This window comes from Nycticebus coucang, chromosome 14 (assembly GCF_027406575.1).
Source record: "Nycticebus coucang isolate mNycCou1 chromosome 14, mNycCou1.pri, whole genome shotgun sequence".
Lineage (NCBI taxonomy): Eukaryota > Metazoa > Chordata > Mammalia > Primates > Lorisidae > Nycticebus > Nycticebus coucang.
This window is the reverse complement of record NC_069793.1, coordinates 64,938,354-64,959,140: the sequence shown is the minus strand read 5'-3', so window position 1 is coordinate 64,959,140 and position 20,787 is coordinate 64,938,354. Positions and strand designations below refer to the sequence as shown.

General features: G+C 41.5%; 2 protein-coding genes across 6 annotated transcripts in view; one reads left to right on the top strand and one right to left on the bottom strand.

Moving 5' to 3' along the window:
• RNF121 (ring finger protein 121) overlaps window positions 1-20,787 on the bottom strand; it is an 83,471-nt gene that overhangs the window by 12,194 nt on the left and 50,490 nt on the right. For 3 of the 5 annotated variants that reach the window (XM_053562802.1, XM_053562805.1, XM_053562804.1), the window contains 3 exons: window positions 13,552-13,660; window positions 11,506-11,613; window positions 7,081-7,201 (listed from right to left, as the gene is read on the bottom strand). In XM_053562802.1, coding sequence (XP_053418777.1) covers window positions 7,081-7,201; window positions 11,506-11,613; window positions 13,552-13,660 — 338 coding nt within the window. Of the gene's footprint in view, window positions 1-7,080; window positions 7,202-11,505; window positions 11,614-13,551; window positions 13,707-20,787 lie in introns of all 5 variants that reach the window. The other 2 variants (XM_053562803.1, XM_053562807.1) reach the window with 1 other exon arrangement.
• On the top strand, window positions 10,364-11,210 carry LOC128565940 (60S ribosomal protein L29-like). Its single transcript, XM_053562810.1, has one exon. It carries the CDS (start codon window positions 10,521-10,523, stop codon window positions 11,136-11,138), a length of 618 nt encoding a protein of 205 aa, XP_053418785.1. The 5' UTR covers window positions 10,364-10,520; the 3' UTR covers window positions 11,139-11,210.

Genomic DNA, 20,787 nt, shown 5'->3' with positions numbered 1-20,787 from the left:
CTGGCTGAGGACAAGCAAACTGTAGATCAGCTCCGAATTCAATTCCACTTAGAAAAAGGAGGGATTCTGCAGATTGGTTATTAGTAATCCACCTAAAGGAATTAAGCTATGCTTAACCTGGTTACTGGCAATAACTTTAAGATAAAGTTGATGACAATCTGGAAAAAAAAAAATCAGAGAATTTGGTCCTATTAAAACAATGAGTTTCAGACTGTATATAAAACCAGCACATTGTACCCCATGATTGCATTAATGTATACAGCTAGGATTTAATTGAAAAAAAAAAAAAACAGAATGAGAAGAAGAAAAAGAAATCACTACTGGGTAAAGGACAGAATACTGGCAAGAGTCACTCTGAAAAGCCATCTATGCCAAAGAAATAGCCTTAGTGAATTGCTGATGCTGGGAGTAAAGTTAATAATTAGACACTCTACAGGAGTGATTTTCAGTGAGTGTGCAGCAGCACACTAGTGTGTTGTGAGAGGATCTTAAATGTGCCACAAAAAATTTCAAGGATTAATTAAATTATTTTCAAAAGAAGTTCAAAGCACAATAAAAATATTTTCTTTTTTTACATTTTTTGATCAACATAAGTTAAGTGTGCAGCTGAAGTTTAACTATAGGTTCACATGAGCTGTGAGATTAAAAAGGGTTGAAAAACACTGAGCTAGAGAGAAGAACTTTTGGCCCAGTGGCCACTCTTAGTTATCTTGTATTTCCTCCAACTTTCAAGATTATTTCCCCCATTGGAAAAAAGAAAAAAAAAAAAATGCGTATTTGCCCTAGTACAGAAAGGCTGATTAAAAATCACTTTTGTTACAGCACCGGCCACATGCACCAAGGGTGGCAGGTTCGAGCCCGGCCCGGGTCTGCTAAAACAATGACAATTACAAAAAAAAAAAATAGCTGGGCATTGTGGTGGGCACCTGTAGTCTCAGCTACGTGGGAGGCTGAGGCAAGAGAATCACTTCAGCCCAAGAGTTTGAGGTTGCTGTGAGCTGTGATACCACAGTACTTTATCAAGGGTGACACAGTAAGACTCTGTCTCCAAAAAAAAAAAAAAATCATTTTTGGTTTACCTGTATCTTACAAGAATTTAATAAAGGAAAAATTCCCAGCCCTTCATCAGCAATTTTAAGTTTATCCTCATCTGAAGAATCATCATTTGATATTATTATGGTTTGGGATTTTATTATTACCTTAATTGAAGGAGGTAGACGTGAGATTAATAAAGGTTGAAAAACACTGCTCTAGGGTCTGGAAATCCCTTCTGAGGAATAAACTGGTTAAAGGAAGATCTGAAGTCTACACAAATACAAAGTGTTAAATGAAGTTAAAATATAAGACAACTGAGGCAAGAGAATCACTTCAGCCCAAGAGTTTGAGGTTGCTGTGAGCTGTGATACCACAGTACTTTATCAAGGGTGACACAGTGAGACTCTGTCTCCAAAAAAAAAAAAAAAAAAGATTCTCACAAAGAGAGAGAATTAGATCTCAAAAGATCTCAATCTCAAAAGAATCTAATATGTATGTAAGCTGTCTATAAAGTGATCTAATACATTTTGTTTTCAATTTGATGCAGTACAAAAAAAATGAAAACAGTGTTATAATTTGGAGAAACAAAACCCTTGGCCTAAAACTGTACCTGACTAAAGTCACTCAAGGTAAAGGAAATATTCCTTCTTGGGGTAGGGCCTGAGTAGATAATACTGAGATGACGAGCATCTGTGTCCTTTTAAATAACTACAAAGAGAATATATTACTTTTATATATAGCAAAACAAAAAAGATGGATTTCCTTTTTTTTTTTTTTTTTTGGAGACAGAGTCTCACTTGGTTGCTCTTGATAGAGGGCTGTGGCTTCATAGCTCACAGTGACCTCAAACTCTTGGGCTCAAGTGATTCTCTTGCCTCAGCCTCCTAAGTAGCTGAGACTACAGGTGCCCACCACAACTCCCGGCTATTTTTTAGAGACAGGGTCTTGCTCTGGTTCAGGCTGGTCTGGAACTCCTGAGCTCAGGTGATCCACAACCTCAGCCTCCCAGAGTGCTACGATTACAGGTGTGAGCCACCATACCCCAGCCTATTTCCATTTTTTTTAATTAGAGATTATTTATTTGTGTTTCTCAAACTGATTATTTATTTAAGTTTCGCCCTTAAACTATGGGTGAAGTATCTCTCTGTGGTCTCCACCTAGTCCTCTTGCAGTATTTCCTATCTCAGTGAAAGGTACTACCATCCAAGCAAGTGGCTGAGTCAGAACTGTCAGCTTTGATACCTACATTTTCTTGATTTTTTTTTTCTATGGTCTCCTGAACCAAGCTATATTAAACTTACCTACAAAATACCTCTCAAATACAGTGCATTCTCACTTAACAACAAAGCACAATAAGACTAATTTTGCCATAGGCTAACTGATATAAATAAGAGTTAAATTCTTTTTTTTTTTTTTTTTGAGACAGAGTCTCACTATGTCGCCCATGATAGAGTGCCGTGGCATCACAACTCATAGTAACCTCAAATTCTTGGGCTTAAGTGATTCTCTTGCCTCAGCCTCCCAAGTAGCTGGGACTACAGGCACCCACCACAACACCCTGCTATATTTTGTTGTTGTTGTTGTTGCAGTTGTCGTTGTTCAGCTGGCTTGGGCTGGATTTGAACCCGCCAGCCTGGGGGTATGTGGCCAGTGCCCTACCCACTGAGCTACGGGTGCCATCCAAGAGTTAAATTCTTAAGGCATATTTCTGGCCATAAAAACATCACCAAACATCTAAATAAAGACCCAAAACATTTCTAATACACATATAGGAAAATAAATGTGAGCTATAGAAACATTTAAGAAAGATTAATATAAATAAGATAATTATTTACCCAATTTTTTTTTTTTTTAAGACAGAGCCTCACTTTGTCACCCTGGGTAGAGTGCCATGGCGTCACAGTTCACAGCAACCTCAAATTCTTGGGCTCAAGCAATCCTCTTGCCTCAGCCTCTCGAGAAGTTGAGACTATAGACACCCAGCTGGTTTTTCTATTTTTAGTAGAGACAGAGTCTCGCTTTCGCTTAGGCTGGTCTTAAACTCTTGAGCTCAGGTGATCCACCCTCCTCAGCCTCCCAGAGTGCTAGGATTACAGGCATAGACCACCATACCCGGCCTTTACCCAATTTTTCTATGAATCAATGCGTAATGGTGGTTGTGATAATGACTTAAATGAAGGAATAAATGTTGCAAAGTGAAAATTGTAAAGAGCACGGCATATCACTATGCAGTTCAAAAACAAATATGGTAGAACCTATATTTGTTGACCATCTCTCTACATTGACCTAACTTCCACAGATCAGACATGTACTACATGTAGTTATCAGTGCAGTAGGCCTAGTTCCTTATGTTGACCATTTGGTTTCAGGCCATTGGGTGGTCAACTTACAGACGTTACGATGGGTTCACTGAGCCCTTTCATACCTCATCATTTGTTGTTGCACATCTGCATGATTATTGTGCATCTGGACGAGTATCATATGCTTTATTTATTTATTTATTTCAGAGATGGGGTCTCACTCTGTCACCCAGGATGGAGTGCAGTGGCCTGATCACTGCTCGCTGAAGCCTCAAACTCCTAGTCAAGTGATCCTCCTGCCTCAGCCTCCCAAGTAGCTAGGACCACAGGCACATGCTACCATGCCTGGCTAATTTTTCTTATTTTTTTAGAGACAAGGCCTTACTATGTTGCCCAGACTGGTCTCCGACTCCTGGCCTCAAGTGATCTCCCTGCCATAGCCTCCTGAGTAGGTGGGATTATAGGCATGAGCCACTGTACCTGGCACAATCTTTATTTTTTAATAATTTGCATTCATTCATTTTACAACTCACTTATTCCATTTCAGGGACATGGGTGGCCAGAGCCTAACCATCAGCTCAGGGCATGTGACAGGAACCAACCCTAGACAGGACACCATTCCATCACAGGGTGTACTTATACACATGCTCATACTCACACTGGGACAATGCAGACACACCAGTTCACCTAATGTGTACATCTCTGGCTTGAGAGGAAACCTGAATACCCACAGAAAACCCACACAGAGATGGGGAGAACATGCAAACTCTACCCATACAGTGGCCCTGGCCCAGCAGCTTTTTTTCTTCTCATCATTATAACAAAATAACATTGAACAAAATGACATTATTCAAGGATCTGTTGCAGTCCGCTTCTCTCTGCTTCCACCATCTCTAATCCAAGCAACCTTTATCTTCCAAGAGGACTGCAATTGTCTTTTTTTTTTTAATTATTTGGGTACAGGGTGGCACCTGTGGCTCAGTGCATAAGGTGCCGGCCCTATACACCGAGGGTGGTGGGTTTAAACCCAGCCCCAGCCAAGCTGCAACAAAAAAATAGCTAGGCATTGTGGTGGGCACCTGTAGTCCCAGCTACTTGGGAGGCCAAGGCAAGAGAATGGACTAAGCCCAAGGATTTAGAGGTTGCTGTGAGCTATGATGGCATTCTATCGACAGTTAATAAGTGAGACTCTGTCTCAAAAAAAAAAAAAAAATTATCTGGGTACATAACAGTTATACATATATAAGCAACTGTCTCTCTCTTTTTTTTTTTTTTTGCAGTTTTTGGCTGGGGCTGGGTTTGAACCCGTCACCTCTGGCATATGGGGCAGGCGCCCCACTCCTTTGAGCCACAGGTGCCACCAGCAACTGTCTCTTAAATAGTCTTAAGTGGTCCACTCCAATCCTCGGACCCTTCTTTTATCAGTTTTTCCACACAGCAGTCAAAATGATCTTTGCAAAATGCAAATCTGATAACGTCATTTTCTATCTTAGCCTCCTACTGTTTTAGTATAAAAATCAAAATTGGCTCAGCACCTGTAGCTCAAGTGGCTAAGGTGCCAGCCACATACACCAGAGCTGGTGGGTTCAAATCCAGCCCAGGCCTGCCCAGAACAATGACAACTACAACCAAAACATAGATAGGCCTTGGGGCGGGAGCTACATGGGAGGCTAAGGCAAGAGAATCACTTAAGCCCAGGAGTTGGAGGTTGCTGTGAGTTGTGATGCCATAGCACTCTACCCAGGGCGACAGCTTGAGACTCTGTCTCAAAAAAAAAAAAAAAAAAAATCAAAATCTTTAGTTTGGCCTAAAAAGCTTTTTTCTTTTCTTTTTTTGAGACACAGCCTCATTCTGTTGCCTAGGCTAGAGTGCTGTAGCAACAGCCTAGCACACAGCAACCTCAAACTCCTGAGTTCAAAATACCCTCCTGCCTCAGCCACCCAAATAGCTGGAACTACAGGCACCCACTACAATATCCAGCTAATTTTTCTGTTTTTGGTAGAGATAGGGTCTTGCTCTTGCTCAGGCTGGCCTCAAACTCCTGAGCTCAAGTGATCCTTCTTCCTCAGCCACCCAGACTGCTAGGATTATAGGCGTAAGCTAAGCCACCATGCCTTACTTAAAAGCTGTTCTCTGCCAGGCACGGTGGCTCACACCTGTAATCCTAGTACTCTGGGAGGCTGAGGCAGGTGGATTGCTTAAGCTCACAAGTTCAAGACCAGCCTGAGCAAAAGCAAAACCCTGGCTGTCCTGTGGCTCAAAGGAGTAGGGCACCCCATATGACAGAGGTGGCGGGTTCAAACCCAGCCCCAGCCAAAAACTACAAAAAAAAAAAAAAAAAAAAAATAGAAAAACTGAGGAAAGAGGATCTCTTGAGCCCAAGAGTTGGAGGTTGCTGAGCTATGACACCACAGCATTTTACTGAGGGCAACAAAGTGAGACTCTGTCTCAAAAGAAAAAAAAGGCTTTTTTCTAGTCTAGTCTCTATTTCTCCATTTTTACCACATCTCAACCACATCAGCCTTTTAGTTCCTCAAAAACACCCACCCTTTTTTCCATGACAGGACTCTTCCCCCCACCTCCCTAGACAGAGTCTCATTATGTCGTCCTTGGTAGAGTGCCGTGGCGTCACAGTTTACAACAACCTCAAACTCCTGGACTTAAGAGATTCTCTTGCCTCAGCCTCCCAAGTAGCTGGGATTAAAGGCGCCTACCACAACGCCCAGCTATTTTTTGGTTGCAGTTGTCATTGTTGTTTAGCAGGCTCAGGCCAGGCTCAAACCTGCCAGCCTCGGTGTATGTGGCTGGCACCCTACTCACTGAGCTACGGGTGCTGAGCCACATGACAGGACTCTTACACGTGCTATTTTCTCTACTTGGTACACATTTCACTCCCTACCTCACCTACTTAAATCTCCTACTCATTATTCAAGTCAGTTCAGTAGTCACTCCTTCAGGGAAGCCCTCTTTGAACCCTGAGAGTAGGTCAAAGGCCACTATTATACAGGTATTTATTCATAGTATAACGAACCTTTCCTACATTAATGCTTATTAAAGTTGTAATTTTAATTTTGTGTGTTTGTTACTTTAATGCCCATCTCTCCTACTAGAGAGTAAACTACATTTGGGCAAAGACTATGTTTATTTTTGTAATCCCAGTACCCAGGCACATTAAAGGCATTAAAAGTATTTATTGAGTGACTGCTAACCTCCTGCTGAGTAAAGTGGTTCTTTTCTATAATGGCCTTAAAATTAAAAATGCCACAGTACATCTGAGATCTGGCTTTCCAAATTTTAAGGAAGGAAACTCCACACCTACCACCCACATCTAGAAGGATTTTTTTTTCTTTTTGGAGACAGGGTCTCACTTTGTCACCCTTGGTAGAGTGCCATGGCATCATAGTTCATAGCAACCTCCAAATCTTGGGCTCAAGTTATTCTCTTGCCTCAGCCTCCCAAGTAGCTGGGACTACATGTGCCCATTGCAACGCCTGGCTATTTTTTTTTTTTTAAAGAGATGGGGTCTCGCTCTGGCTCAGGCTGTCTCTAACATGTGAACTCAGGGCAATCCACCCACCTTGGCTTCCCAGAGTGCTAGGATTATAGAAATGAGTCACTGCGCCCTGCCCCACATCTTGAAGGACTTTATATGGCTTATCTCATCCCTCTTCCATCAAACAAGTGATGTCAGCATGAACAATTTGGAGGTGGCAGGAGGCAGTATTAAAAGCCCAGGTGGACTCACCCCTATGGTAGATGCCATGTAGTCTGCACACATTTCTGCAAAGTCCCGTTCAAGAACTCCATAGTAGAGGCCGTAGAAGAGGAGAGAAATCCCAAAGTCCATGGCATCTTCTGGTTTGATCCTGTAAGGAAAGCAGTATAGCCAGTAAGGCCTGCCCTGAGAAATGAGCTGCTTTCGATCACTACTCTGCAACACACATGACAGCACCTAAAGTAGGAAGGCTCAAAGACTCTAGAGCAAGTATTGGCAAACTGTGACCAAGTCTAATTGGCTGCCTATTTTTATATGGCCCATGAACACTCTTGAGCAGGCAGGGTGAGCTACAAAGATTAAGCTGAGTATCTCCGCCTGCCTTTTTCCTCACTTTGCTCTCAGTTTCTGCCTCCACTGACCAGTAGCTATGCCTTGTAGTTGCCCAGGACCTATGCTCACCAGGACTCCAATGGGGAGTCCACTGTTAGCAACTGTTGGACACCAACTGAGGTGCCTCGCTGAGTTGTCTCACTTCTAGCCAGCCACCCAAGTTGAAATGGCTGAGCACTTAAAAAGAAGGGAAGTGCACACTAAAGGAGAATGAAAATCACCCCCGTGGCCACATATGCCCTGCCGAGCTGCTTATTCTGAGAATATTTCAACTGATGTCAACTGGGCACAAAGTATGGCTACTACATGAGACCTGACCCCTTTCCCCAGGCAAACAGGGTGGGCAGAGATAAGAATTTTCTCTTTTGTTATCTAAGTATCTACATAATATCCTAGATTTATGTCTACTGTCCCACACAGAGCCTAAAATAATTACTATGTGGTCCTTTACAGAAAAAGTTTACAAATAGGTTTAGAAAAAAGGATAAAATTGGTTAGTTAGCAAATACTTACATAACAGTTACCATAAAATTATTCGTTGCATCTATACGTATTCTATACAATGTCTTTAAAGTCAGATTTTGGGCTAAGTCTTTTTAACAAGAAAGATCTTGCCTATAATATCAGAGGGTTTGTCTTAATAATTCTGAGGACTAAGAATTTAAACCTTGGGTCTACAAATGTTTGTTATAAAAAATTACCTGTTAAAATATTTGTACAAAGGACTCTATGAATTCACTTAAATTTGTAAATTATATTTATTATAGAAAGTTGAGTTTGTTCATCAACCACATTTAACCCACTGACTAGACATCATTGATCTTACACCAACTAACCTGATCAGTAACATAAGAACGGTCAAGAATCTCAGTTCTGTTTTCCATCTTGTATAGTTTAGGTAAATAAAAAGAAACTGTAATTACAGAAAAAAATCTTCAAAACATAATGAAGAATCTTTTGGTTTTTATTTTTTAACCACACAGGTTAGGAAGACACCTAGAAATAACCTTTGTTTTCTTTGACAAGATATGTTAGACTCTACAATGATGAATTCCTCTAAACCAATGGTTCTCAACCTTCCTAATGCCACAATGTATTTTTATTGTTACACAGGGGTCGAGACCCACAGGTTGAGAACTGCTACTCTCAAACCTTCTGGAACCCGTCCATTCTTTCAGCCTGCACTATCCCTTTAAGAAAGAATTCCGTGGGTGCCCTCTCACTATAAAAAATAGAATTTATTTTTATTTGACTTAAAATAAACTCCTTTCAGGCTCAGAGACTTCTACCTGGAGTATACTAGGTTTGGGGAAGAGGCCAGTGGTCATCCCGTTTATATAAACATAAATTTAAATCCTAAACTTCTATCTTCAGTGCACTCTCCCAGGCTGGACTCCTCAGAGATCCACAGCCCAAAGTCACCATGACTTCATCCTGGAACTCAAATCTCTACCTTCTTCTGCATACTGACTCACTGTACCCTCTAATCTCTAAGCTTAGGGTTTGTTGGTTTCTGGCTCAGTTGGGTGTGGGAAGACCTGTAATTGATACACATCTTTTGGAAGGCTTAAGACATATGCAACAGCCAAAATCCCACTCCTAGGAATGTACCCTTAGGAAGCAACACAACAATGTCATGTGTGACAGTACTAAATAAAAAATAACCTAAATGTGCAACAATGGAACAGGTTAAATGTCTGTAGGTTAACTTCCTACAACTGTTTCTTTAGAAATCTGATAAAGGCCAAATGCCAGCTGTGTTCCAAGCAACATACCACTTACATGTTAAACACAACCAGTGGTAGTCCCAGCCACTTGAGAAGCTGAGGCAAGAGAATTGCTTAACCCCAAGACTTTGAGGTTGCTGTGAGCTGTGACGCCACAGCACTCCACCGAGGGCGACAAAGCGAGACTCTGTCTCAAAAAAAATTAAACAAAACAAACAAACAAACAAAAAAACATGACCAGTGATTAGTACATCACCTCTGGACTGGGACATTACTTTTTTAAAAAATTAAAAAAAGAAAAATGTTTTTGAGCAGTGGCATCATCTTAGCTCACTACAACCTCAAATTTCTGGGCTCATGCAATTCCTCCCACCTCCTCATGAACCACCACATCTGGCTAATTTTCCTATTTTTTTGTACAGACAGTGTCTCACTATGTTACTCAGGGTTGTCTCCCACTTCTGGCTTCAAGTTATCCCCTGACCTCAGCCTCCTAGAGTGCTAGGATTATAGACATAAGCCACCATGCCCAGCCTGGACAGGGACATTGTTTTGTTTTATTTTGTTAAGTTTTTTGAGACATAGTCACATTCTGTCACCCTGGGTTGAGTGCTGTGGTGTAATCATGGCTCACAGCAACCTCAAATTCTTGGGCTCAAGAGATCCTCTTGTCTCAGCATCCCAAGTAGCTTGGACTACAGGCACCAGCCACAACACCCAGCTGGTTTTTCTATTTTTTAGTAGAGACAAAGTCTTGCTCTTGCTTAGGCTGGTCTTGAACTCCTGAGCTCAGGTGATCACCCGCCTTTGCCTCCCAGAGTGCTAGGATTACAGGTGTGAGCCACTGCACCAAGCCAGACAGGGGACATTCTTGAAATTCCTTGGGGGGCATGGAGCTCCTAGACCAGGTTTCCATAGCCATTTATGAGGTCTCATCCCTCAAACTTCAGCTCTGGGATTCCTACAAACACAACCTGCTGTGGATCTATTGCCAGGTGTGGCCAATCATGGTCATATGAGTTTGATGCTCTAGGGTCAGCGAACTTTTTCAGTAAAGGGCAAGATAGTAAATATTTAAGGTTTTGTAGCCTATATGACTTCACCTCACATTAATTCAAATCTGCTGTTTTAGTGCAAAAAAAGACCCATAGACTCTTATACCCTCAATGAAACCCCAACAACAAAAAGACCCACAGAGTGTATGAAAAGTGAATGAGCATGACTGTATTCCAGTACAACTTTATTTTAAGCTTTTTTGCCCCACAAAGAGTAGTTCACCACTCCCCTACCTCTTTCTAGTTGAATATAAGGCCACTCTGGTAGAGTGGATGTTGCAAATAAATACTATACATGGACCATGAAAGTAGTTTTGTTAGATTAATGGGGTTATGGGTAATTGGTAATAATTATTATGTTTACTTTAGTTATACTCTTCCATTAAATTATAAATTCTTAGAAAATACAACTGAGGTTGCGGGTTGCGGTGCAGACATGGCCAAGTCCATGAACCACACCACAGACAACCAGTCTCAAAAGTGGCACAGAAATGGCATCAAGAAACCCCAATCACAAAGATATGAATCTCTTAAGGGGGTAGATCCCAAGTTCCTGAGGAACATGCACTTTGCCAAGAAGCACAACAAGGGCCTGAAGAAGATGCAGGCCAACAATGCCAAGGCCGTGAGTGTACGTGCTGAAGCTATAAAGGCCCTTATAAAGCCCAAGGAGGTTAAGACCAAGATTCCAAAGGGTGCCAGCCGTAAACTCAGTCAACTTGCCTACATCGCCCACCCGAAGCTTGGGAAGCGTGCTCATGCATGCATTGCCAAGGGTCTCAGGCTCTGCCGGCCAAAGGCCAAGGCCAAGGATCAGACAAAGGCCCAATATGCTGCTTCATCTGCAGCTCGAGCTTCAGTTCCAGCTCAGGCTCCCAAAGGTGCCCAGGCCCCCACGAAGGCTCCAGAGTAGAGGCATCTGTCTTCCATGAGGACAAAAGGACTGGTGTGACCTCTAGGCTGCTGTCTGGATGGGGATGGGGTCCTCCTGTGCTATTTGTACAAATAAACTTGAGGCAGGAAAAAAAAGAAAAGAAAATACAACTGATTTGGAACTCTGGATGTTCTGGAACTCTGACTTTGTATATATACAGACAATCTTTGCTTTCTGCTAGCACAAGTAATGAAGACCCTCTCTTGTTCCTCTATAGCACCCAGTTTCCTGTCCTGAGTATTATGTTTGTCTTATAAATATCCAGGATTTGCAGCAGGAAGAAAGGTACACATCACCAGCTACTCTTCCCAAACACCAGCAAAAAACAAAAGCAAAGGGTACTCACTTGAATAATAGATTAAGACCAAAGAGGGTAAACATGACAGCCATGTAGCCAACAATGCCAGTAGCGTAGCTGATTTTATAGATCAGCAGGAACCACTTATAAACCAACCTGGAGAAAGGAGAGAAAAGCAATACAGTTGACAGAGAGACTTGGACCTTGGGGACCACTGAGAATCCCTACTCTTATATCAGTGGGTATATCAGGCTTTTGGCTCAAGACTTACTGGGCAACTTCAGTTACTACCCAAACCTGTTCACTTTTTTTTGTTTGTTTGTTTTGAGACAGAGGGTCACTCTGTGCCCTGGGTAGAATGCCATGGTGTCCTAGTTCACAGCAACCTCAAACTCTTGGGCTCAAGTGATCCTCTTGCCTCAGCCTCCCACGTTGCTGGGACTATAAGTGCTATTTTTAGAGATAGGGTCTCACTCCTGTTCAGGCTGGTCTCGAACTCCTAAGCTCAAGCTTAGCCAAGCAAGCCACCCACCTTGGCCTCCCATACTGCTAGGATTACAGGCGTGAGCCACTGTGCCTGGCCTGTTCACTCTCTCAATTGCAGAAACACCTCCATCTATAAAGGAGTAGTGCTTTGTATTTTTTCTGGTCTGCCACCAAGAGAAAAAGAGATCTCTAAAAAAGAGCACAGCTGTGGCTCAGGGCCCGTAGCTCAGTGAGTAGAGCACCAGCCACATACACCGAGAGTGGCAGGTTCAAGCCTGGCCAGGGCCTACTAAAGAGCAATGACAACTGCAACAAAAAATAGCTGGGTGTTGTGGCGGGCGCCTACAGTTCCAGCTACTTGGGAGGCTGACGCAACAGAATCACTTAAGCCCAGGAATTGGAGGTTGCTGTGAGCTGTGATGCCACAGCACTCTACCAAGGGTGACATAGTGAGACTCTGTCTCAAAAATAAATAAATAAAAACAAATATATATATAAATTTGAAATAAACAATAATAATGATAAATAAAAATAAAACAAACTACCAAAGCCAGAGAGGGGCTTCTGGATCACCAACTTCACCAATGAAACTCAGAGAAGGCCAGAGAAAGGCTTGCAGGAAAGTCAAACATAAAAGGTACAGAAGAAAAACATTTACCACTCAAAAGATTTTGGATCAGGGAGTTACAATTTTGAGGCTGGCCAGTTCCTCTATTAGGTTCTCCTAGACCTGTGCACAGCCCTGTCACAGCACTTACCAACTGCACTGCAACAGGTGCTTTCTTGTCCATCTCCTCCACTAAACCGAGCACTCCTTGAGGGCAGGGACCATGTCTTATCCAGCTCTGTATCCCCAGGGCTCAGCACAGGGCCTGGCACACAGTAGGTGCTTATTGAATGAATGAATGAGAAAAATCTCTCTTTTTCTGTCAAGTATAGATATTAAATGACCTCACAAGCTGGTTGGGAATATCAAATGAGAAATGAGTTTGGATAAAATACAAAGAATTATCTAGGTAGTAGCTGCTTTGTGACTTGAGAAGTATTGTTTGTTGGAAAATTACAAATTTGCTGAAATTCATTCATTCAACAAAAATTCATGGAGTAGGATACTATGTGCCAGACCCTGTGACAGGGCCTGGATATACAGAACAAACAAAATGGATGTGGTTCCTGATCTCATGGTTACAGTTTAGTGGGAAAGATAAGATATTCAAAATAATATGTAGTTATGAAGTATGGTAAGTTCTATGAAGGAAAATTACTGTGCATTATGAGAAAATATAATGGAAAATCTAATTTGGGGATCAGAGGAGGGTTCACAGAAGAAAATAACTTTTAAAATGAGACCACAATGATCACCAGGATTTACTCAGTTTGTTTGTAATATAAACAGACCTTGACATGAACCATAAAGTAAGCTGTAGGGAAACATTTGGGGCTTTTAAATCTGTGACAAGTGTAGGTGGGTCTCCCAATCAGCTTGTTTTAGAGCAATTTTGGCAGACAAAAACTGGTTTCTTTTAGTTTAGACCCATCCTCCTCCCATCCATTCCAACCCATTAGCTTTAAAAAACCTGGGCTCTTTCCCCCTACCTAAACTCTCACCTTGGGGTTGTCTGTACTAGAGGTTTTCGGGTGGCTCGGAAGGTGACAAAGGCTGTGACAGCAGAGAACAAGATCCAGATCACTAGGAACCTCCACCAGTGCAGCTTTACTGTGAAATAGAGGGGAACAACCCACATCTGAAAGAGGGTCACCATCTGAAACACAAACACAAGCACTTCAGCTCTATCCACAAGTCCAGAATGCATCTCGTTTTCTATTTTAGCTTGATCTTCTCCTTTATTTCTAATGTTGGATCAAAGTTAGAAACCTGGGACCACACTTGACTCTTTTTTCCCTTTCCTCCTTTACTCAACTATCTCTTGGATAATATGTCATTCTGTGCTTCAAATCCTCTAAAGCTCCCTTGCATACTATATGCATACTATATTCAAGGGAGCTTTAGAGGGTTTGAAGCACAGAATGACATGTTATTATTAGCTAAGGATGTTGGGTCCTATCCAATCCCCCTTAATGTAGCCCCAAAGCCACTATTTTGAGGGCCATCTACCACACTCCATGCCTTTCAATCAAGTTGTCCTCCTTAGGCTAAAACATCTAGCCTACCTTTCCCACCTGCCTTTCTGCCTGATAATACCACATCCAAGGCATATAAAGTTTTCAGTCTCCTTTTGGCACAATTAGTCATGACTTTCTAGTGCTTCAAAGCATTTTCTTTTCCATTATCTTTACAGTGCTTACCTAGAGTATGAGAGTATACGTAGAGTTTGAGAGTAGATTCTAATTCATTTTCTACCTGAATGTAAGCTACTTGAGGGCAGTTGACTAAGCCACATTTCTGTTTCTTCTGTGCTATGAAACTGGCATATGAAAGGTTCTCAATGAACTTGGATAAACCACTAAGAACAAAGTAAAGCTAGACTAGAGAAACACTCCTTAAGAGGGAGGCACACTTCTATTTGAAAGAGAGCCTATTTTACTTTTCTCCCCTTCTGAGCTTTACCTCAGACTTATTAGCTGAAGAGTTTCAAAAGCATAAAACAATTCTAAGAATTCTGGAATAATCAACAGTGGTCTATTCCCCAATGCCTCCTATTTCCCCAACCACCTGCTTTCACTAGAAAGTAGATGGTGTAAAAAAAGATAATTAGCACTTAATGAAGGTTTTCCTCCTGATGCCATCAAACATGAGAGAGAGAGAGAGAGAGAGAGATAGAAAAGAAGGTGAGGAAAGGGGAAGGGAGGGGAGCCGAGTCTAGCTTATTTCCTGATGGTCCATAGTAGAAAAAACTAAAAAAAGTATTTACTCTTAGGGATTTCTGAACCAGTGCTGTCCAATTGAAATATAATGCAAGTCACATATATAATCCAAAACTTCCTAGTTGCTACCTTTTATAAAAGTAAAAAGAAACAGATGATACTAATTTTAATAATTTATTTAGCCCAATATATACAAATATATACCCAATATCAAAATTCTTTATGAAATATTTAACTTTTTTTGTATTAAGGCTTTGAAATTTTAAGTGTATTTTATATTTACAACAGACCGCATTTCATTTCAAGTGGTTAATAACCACATGTAAGTGGTGGCTACCATAATAGAAAGTGCAGCTTACAGCTTCTTTTTAGTGTTTAGATGTCTTTAGCTACCATTATCTTACAGACTGCTGTACAACAAGAAAAAGTCCCAGTTTTTCAGGACTTTATTTTACAGATAAAAAAGTGAAACAGTGAGAGGAGAATTAAGAATGATAAGAAGAGCCACCTTGCTTTAGAGGTTCCCAATCTGTGTGCCCAAGGAAGCTGGCTGCTAGCCAGCAAAACATGAAGTCTCAAAACCAATGCTACTGCATAGGAACCCACAACTGACCCTCTAAATGAGGGATTCTAAGATGGTCTGGACTTACATAAGAAATGTGGAAGCACCAGGATGTCTAACAAATGGCTACCCAAATAATGCTATTTTAGGTGACATTGGGAGATCAGGAAAAGATATGACAATAAACAACTGCAGATTTATTTAAATTAGGGGATGAGGCAACCTGAATAATGATACTAAAAGAGAAGAAGGAGGTTAGGTACGTATAGAAGGTCTGGAGGGTTCCTTGGTCTTCACATTGCTTGTTTTAACAGGCTCGTGGGGCTTTTTACAAAATAGGTCCATGGACTAGAGGAGAAATTAAATCACATAGTCTGGTCACATTTGTTCTCTCTGAGAAAACAGAAATTTCTGGTCTCCTTCCAGCTTTTCAAAAACCCTGGCTGCTGCATAAAAACAACGAACCTGGGCGGCACCTGTGGCTCAGCGGGTAGGGCGCCGGCCCCATATGCCGAGGGTGGTGGGTTCAAACCCAGCCCTGGCCAAACTACAACAACAACAAAAAATAGCTGGGCATTGTGGCGGGCGCCTGTAGTCCCAGCTACTTGGGAGGCTGAGTCAAGAGAATCGCCTAAGCCCAAGGATTTGGAGGTTGCTGTGAGCTGTGTGACGCCACGGCACTCTACCGAGGGCGATAAGGTGAGACTCTGTCTCTACAAAAAAAAAAAAAAAACAACGAACCTGCTCTAACAGCCCCTTTCCCAGTCCCCACCAGCCATCAAAAGCATGTTCTGAGGTGAAATCTGAGGTCCAGGTAATTTTCTATACATCAGCTACAACTCTGTACATTTTGGGTGATATTACGACAGAGACCCTGGTTTCTATTCTGACCTGGATAAAGACACAATCAGGAGAAAGTGTGCACATCAGTATAAAAGGGATAAAAAATCTTCCCCCATTTTATAACTTTCAGGGTTGAAACTTTAGGGTGAAAACGCTACTCAAGTCACATAGAGAGACGGACAGAGCACATACACACATATGCAAGAATATATACACAAGGAGAAAGAGAAAAAGAGAAGAGAGGAAGAAAGAGGTATTTAGAGACAGGATTAGGCTCTTTGAAACTAGATGGCCCAATGGAAACCAGCAGACCTGAGTTCTAGTTCTGTTCTGCCTCCAACTCACTAGGTCACTCTAAGGAGGCCCTTTCTTCTTAAAAGAAAGGTTTGGCTTGATTTCTCAAATTCCTTCAAGTTCTAACAGGCTAAAGTTCTGTCAACCAGTCCTGTATCTCAGAGCTCCTGGGAGAGTGGAGGCAACATTCATTCACTCCCTCATTTACCAATAAAGTATTTTTTTCCGCATTTAATGGGAAGAGGAATGCAGAAATAAACATGATCCCTAGTCCTGGTCCTCCAGGAGCTACTAGTCTAGCATCAGGAAAAAGATAAATCAAACCCTTATTTTAATGATTCTATTAACTTTCAGACCATTTCTAGAAGTACAAATAGAAATCATTAAAGGATGAACAGGCCATGTGTGGTGGCTCACACCTGTAATCCTAGCACTCTGGAAAGCTGGGGCAGGTGGACTGCCTGGGCTCAGGAGTTTGAGACCAGCCTGAGCCAGAGCGAGATCCCATTTCTAAAAATAGCTGGGTGTCACAGCTACTTGGGAGGGTGAGATAAGAGGATTGCTTGTGCCCAAGAGTTCGAGGTTGCTGTGAGCTATGATGACATAGCACTCTACTGAAGGTGACAGTAAGAAGATTCCGTCTCCAAAAAAAAAAATTCTAAAAAAAAAAAAGAAGAATGAACAAAGTGGAATGATACAGTAAAGAAATTCAGAGATTTTAGAATTAAAGAAATTTAAATATGAATCCCAACACAACCATTTACTGTGTTACCTTATCTAAGTCACTTAACCTTAATGAGCCTCAGTTCTTAGTTCTCTAAACTGTAAAAATGGGGTTAACGGTGTCTGGTCTCATAAGGTTGTTTGGGTTAAGTGAATTAATGCATGTAAAGCACTGAGAACACTATAAGTAATATAATAAATACAAGCATTTGACATAATAGCTTTTATATTAAATGGAAGTAACGTATATAAAACAAGTATACTGTACCATTCATAATAAATGCTCAGTAAATAAGAGCTATTACGGCTTCACTTGATCAAAAATGAATAAGTCACACATACAAATCACACATACAAGACCAGAATGTGGCAACCAAAATAATCAACATACTAAAAGTGGTGGGATTATAGCAATTTTTTTATAATGTTTAATTTATTCTTTCTAGGAAAAATATATTATTTAGAAACACGAACCAAAGATATGAGGCCACCTTCAGGTATTTAGGCACTTTCAATTAGGAAGGCTTAAAAGCTAGATTCTGTTAAGGGCCTAGACAGCAGCTGCTGGGGTGAGAATCCAGTGCTTAACAAGGGAAAAGGACAAAGGGACAAGTGAACAGAATAGTCTACCAGGTAAAAAAAGGGTAAGCTACCTGGTTGATTTCTTTATTTGGTTTGCTCTTGAATTTCCTACTGTAGTATTAACTTGCATTTTGCTTAACTTCTTCATTAAGGAAGGCATTTTTAATGACAATAAATGGCTGAAGTTTGATTCTCAGAATAATGGCTGAGGCCCTAGTGCCATCTTGTGGCAACACTTATGTAGGCACATTTGGTTCAATAGCATATTCAAACACTTGTGCAGGATGCATGAAATAATGTGAGGCACTGGCCCTAGTGTCTCTTTCAGGACTGGACATAACAAGACATAAACATATGAATTAGGCTCCGTGCCTGTAACTCAGTGGCTAGGGTGCCAGCTACATACACCGCAGCTGGCAGGTTCAAACCCAGCCCAGGCCTGCCAACAACGACAACTACAACAAAAAAATAGCAAAGCATTGTGGTGGCGCCTGTAGTCACAGCTACTTGGGAGGCTGAGGCAAGAGAATCGCTTAAGCCCAAGAGCTGGAGGTTGTTGCGAGCTGTGACACCATGGCACTCTACCAAAGGCGACATAGTGAGACTCTGTCTCAGAAAAAAAGAAAAAACACATGAATTTTTTTTTTGTTTTGCCATGCAAAACATCAAGTACTGACATGAGATTTGAGAGGAAAGATATACAAGTGTGAACAGGAGCTATCAGAAAAATTTCCTGGAAAAGGGAGAACTCTAGATGGCTAAAAGAGGCTTGAATTTGGCCAGGTGAAAGGGGATCACAAAAGCCATTCATCCTTCTTTCCCTGAATCTAAAAATATAAAAGGTTAGTTGAAAACTAACCTGAAACTGACTCACTGATTCATTTAGCAAACACTTACTGAATCTGGCAGATAAGAATAATAACGTATCACTTATCTCTCCACAAGGCCAAAGCAGTTGAGATGATGATGTTAGATGCTAACAGTTAAGAACTAGTCTATATTTAGATAGATTGCCTTTTAGTTGAGAGCTGGCCATCACCGGAAGGTGTGTTGGTAGAAATGGAATCAACACCTGACAATTACTTCTAATCCATGTGTAGGTAGACAAGATCTCTTTTATCTAAGAGGAACTAGAATTCATGAAAACAGTCAGAGTCATCCTTCCCTAGATGTTAGCTGCCTTCTTAGCCTAAACATATGTGAGTGACACTTTACTTCTAGGATCCTCATCTTATCACCTCTGCTTCTCCCCATGTTGTGGGATAGGGATCACCTGCCACCCTTAGCTAAAAAAAGAGTGCTATGGATGAAAAATGAACACTATAAGTCCAAATAGTAGAATTAAGTAAGAGATTCATAGCTATATGTCAGCAGTGCTATTGCCAAAAGAGCCGAAACACCCTAAACTGTTTAACTAAGAATACACCCAGAATGAAGGAAGCAGCATCTCTACTGTTCTCTGCTCTGACCAAGCATTCCTGGGGTACTGGAATCAGGCCTTGGGATCACACTGTACAAACAGTGACAAATATGTAGATCACCAGGAAACTTTTACAAACAGTGACAAATATGTAGATCACCAGGAAACTTTTGAGACAGACTGGTTCATTATTTCATTTCCAAGAAACACAGTTGAGAGCATCCTTTCTGATTTACCCATGCAAGTTTCAATGTGATCAGCTTATCAGTGTTGCTGGGAGGGCTTCATTTGTTTCTGTCTCTGCAGATTTTACATTTCTTGATTTTTTTATATCTCAAAACTTTTGTAATGACCCATGTAAACATGGCCATTAAGAGAGCAGCCAGCATTGAAAGGTCTGGAAACAAAATCACGTAAGGAACAGCTGAAAGTACTGGATGTGGGGCTGGAGAAGACTACAGGAAGGCAGGGCTATTGCCTTCACTTATCTGAAGAGTTGTACGGAGGCCCAACTGGCAGACATGCTCAGTGTGGCTTCTATGACTGGTAATACCCTATGCATTGCTGAAATGTTCTACAGGGCAGAAATTTGGTTGAAGGAGTTCCCATCCTACCACACCCACAAATAGTCATCCTTAAAACATGAGACAGGCCATGCAGTTGATAATATATTTGCTAAAAGAAGAAAAAAGTAAAATATATTTGCAAGATAGTTCTTCCTTGATGCTGACCTGAAAAATCTGCCTTTGTATCCCTTCTGCCTCTGGGTCCAAGTCTTACCTTTCAGAGAGAGCAAAGAGTAAATTTTTTCCGTTTCTTTTCTTTTTTTTTTTTTTTGAGACAGAGTCTCACAATGTCGCCCTTGGTAGAGTGCCATGGTGTCACAACTCATAGCAACCTCAAACTCTTGGAGCTTAAGCGATTCTCTTGCCTCAGCCTCCCGAGTAGCTGGGACTACAGGCGCCTGCCACAATGCTCAGTTGTTTTGGTTGTAGTTGTCATTGTTGTTTGGCAGGCCCAGACTGGGTTCGTACCCGCCAGCTCTGGTGTATGTGACTGGCACCCTAGCCGCTGAGCTACAGGCTCCAAGCCTTCTGTTTGTTATGCCTATTCTTTTTTTTTTTGTAGAGACAGAGTCTCACTTTATGGCCCTCGGTAGAGTGCCGTGGCCTCACACAGCTCACAGCAACCTCCAACTCCTGGGCTTAAGCGATTCTCTTGCCTCAGCCTCCCAAGTAGCTGGGACTACAGGCGCCCGCCACAACACCCGGCTATTTTTTGGTTGCAGTTTGGCCGGTGGCGGGTTCAAACCCGGCCAAACTCGGTATATGGGACCGGCGCCTTATCGACTGAGCCACAGGCACCGCCCCATGCCTATTCTTCTAATACCTAGAACTATGCTTTTCCCAAGTTATTTCCTCTCTAAGCAAAAGAGTCAGTCAAATAGTCATTTAACAAACACTGAGTGTTTACTTGACATCATGCTAAGGACTGGAGAATTCAGAGATAAAAAAACTAACTTTCCTTAGGAACTTAAGTCCACAGAGGAGAAACAAATACCTACAATTCAGTATGAGTGTTATAATGAAGTAAG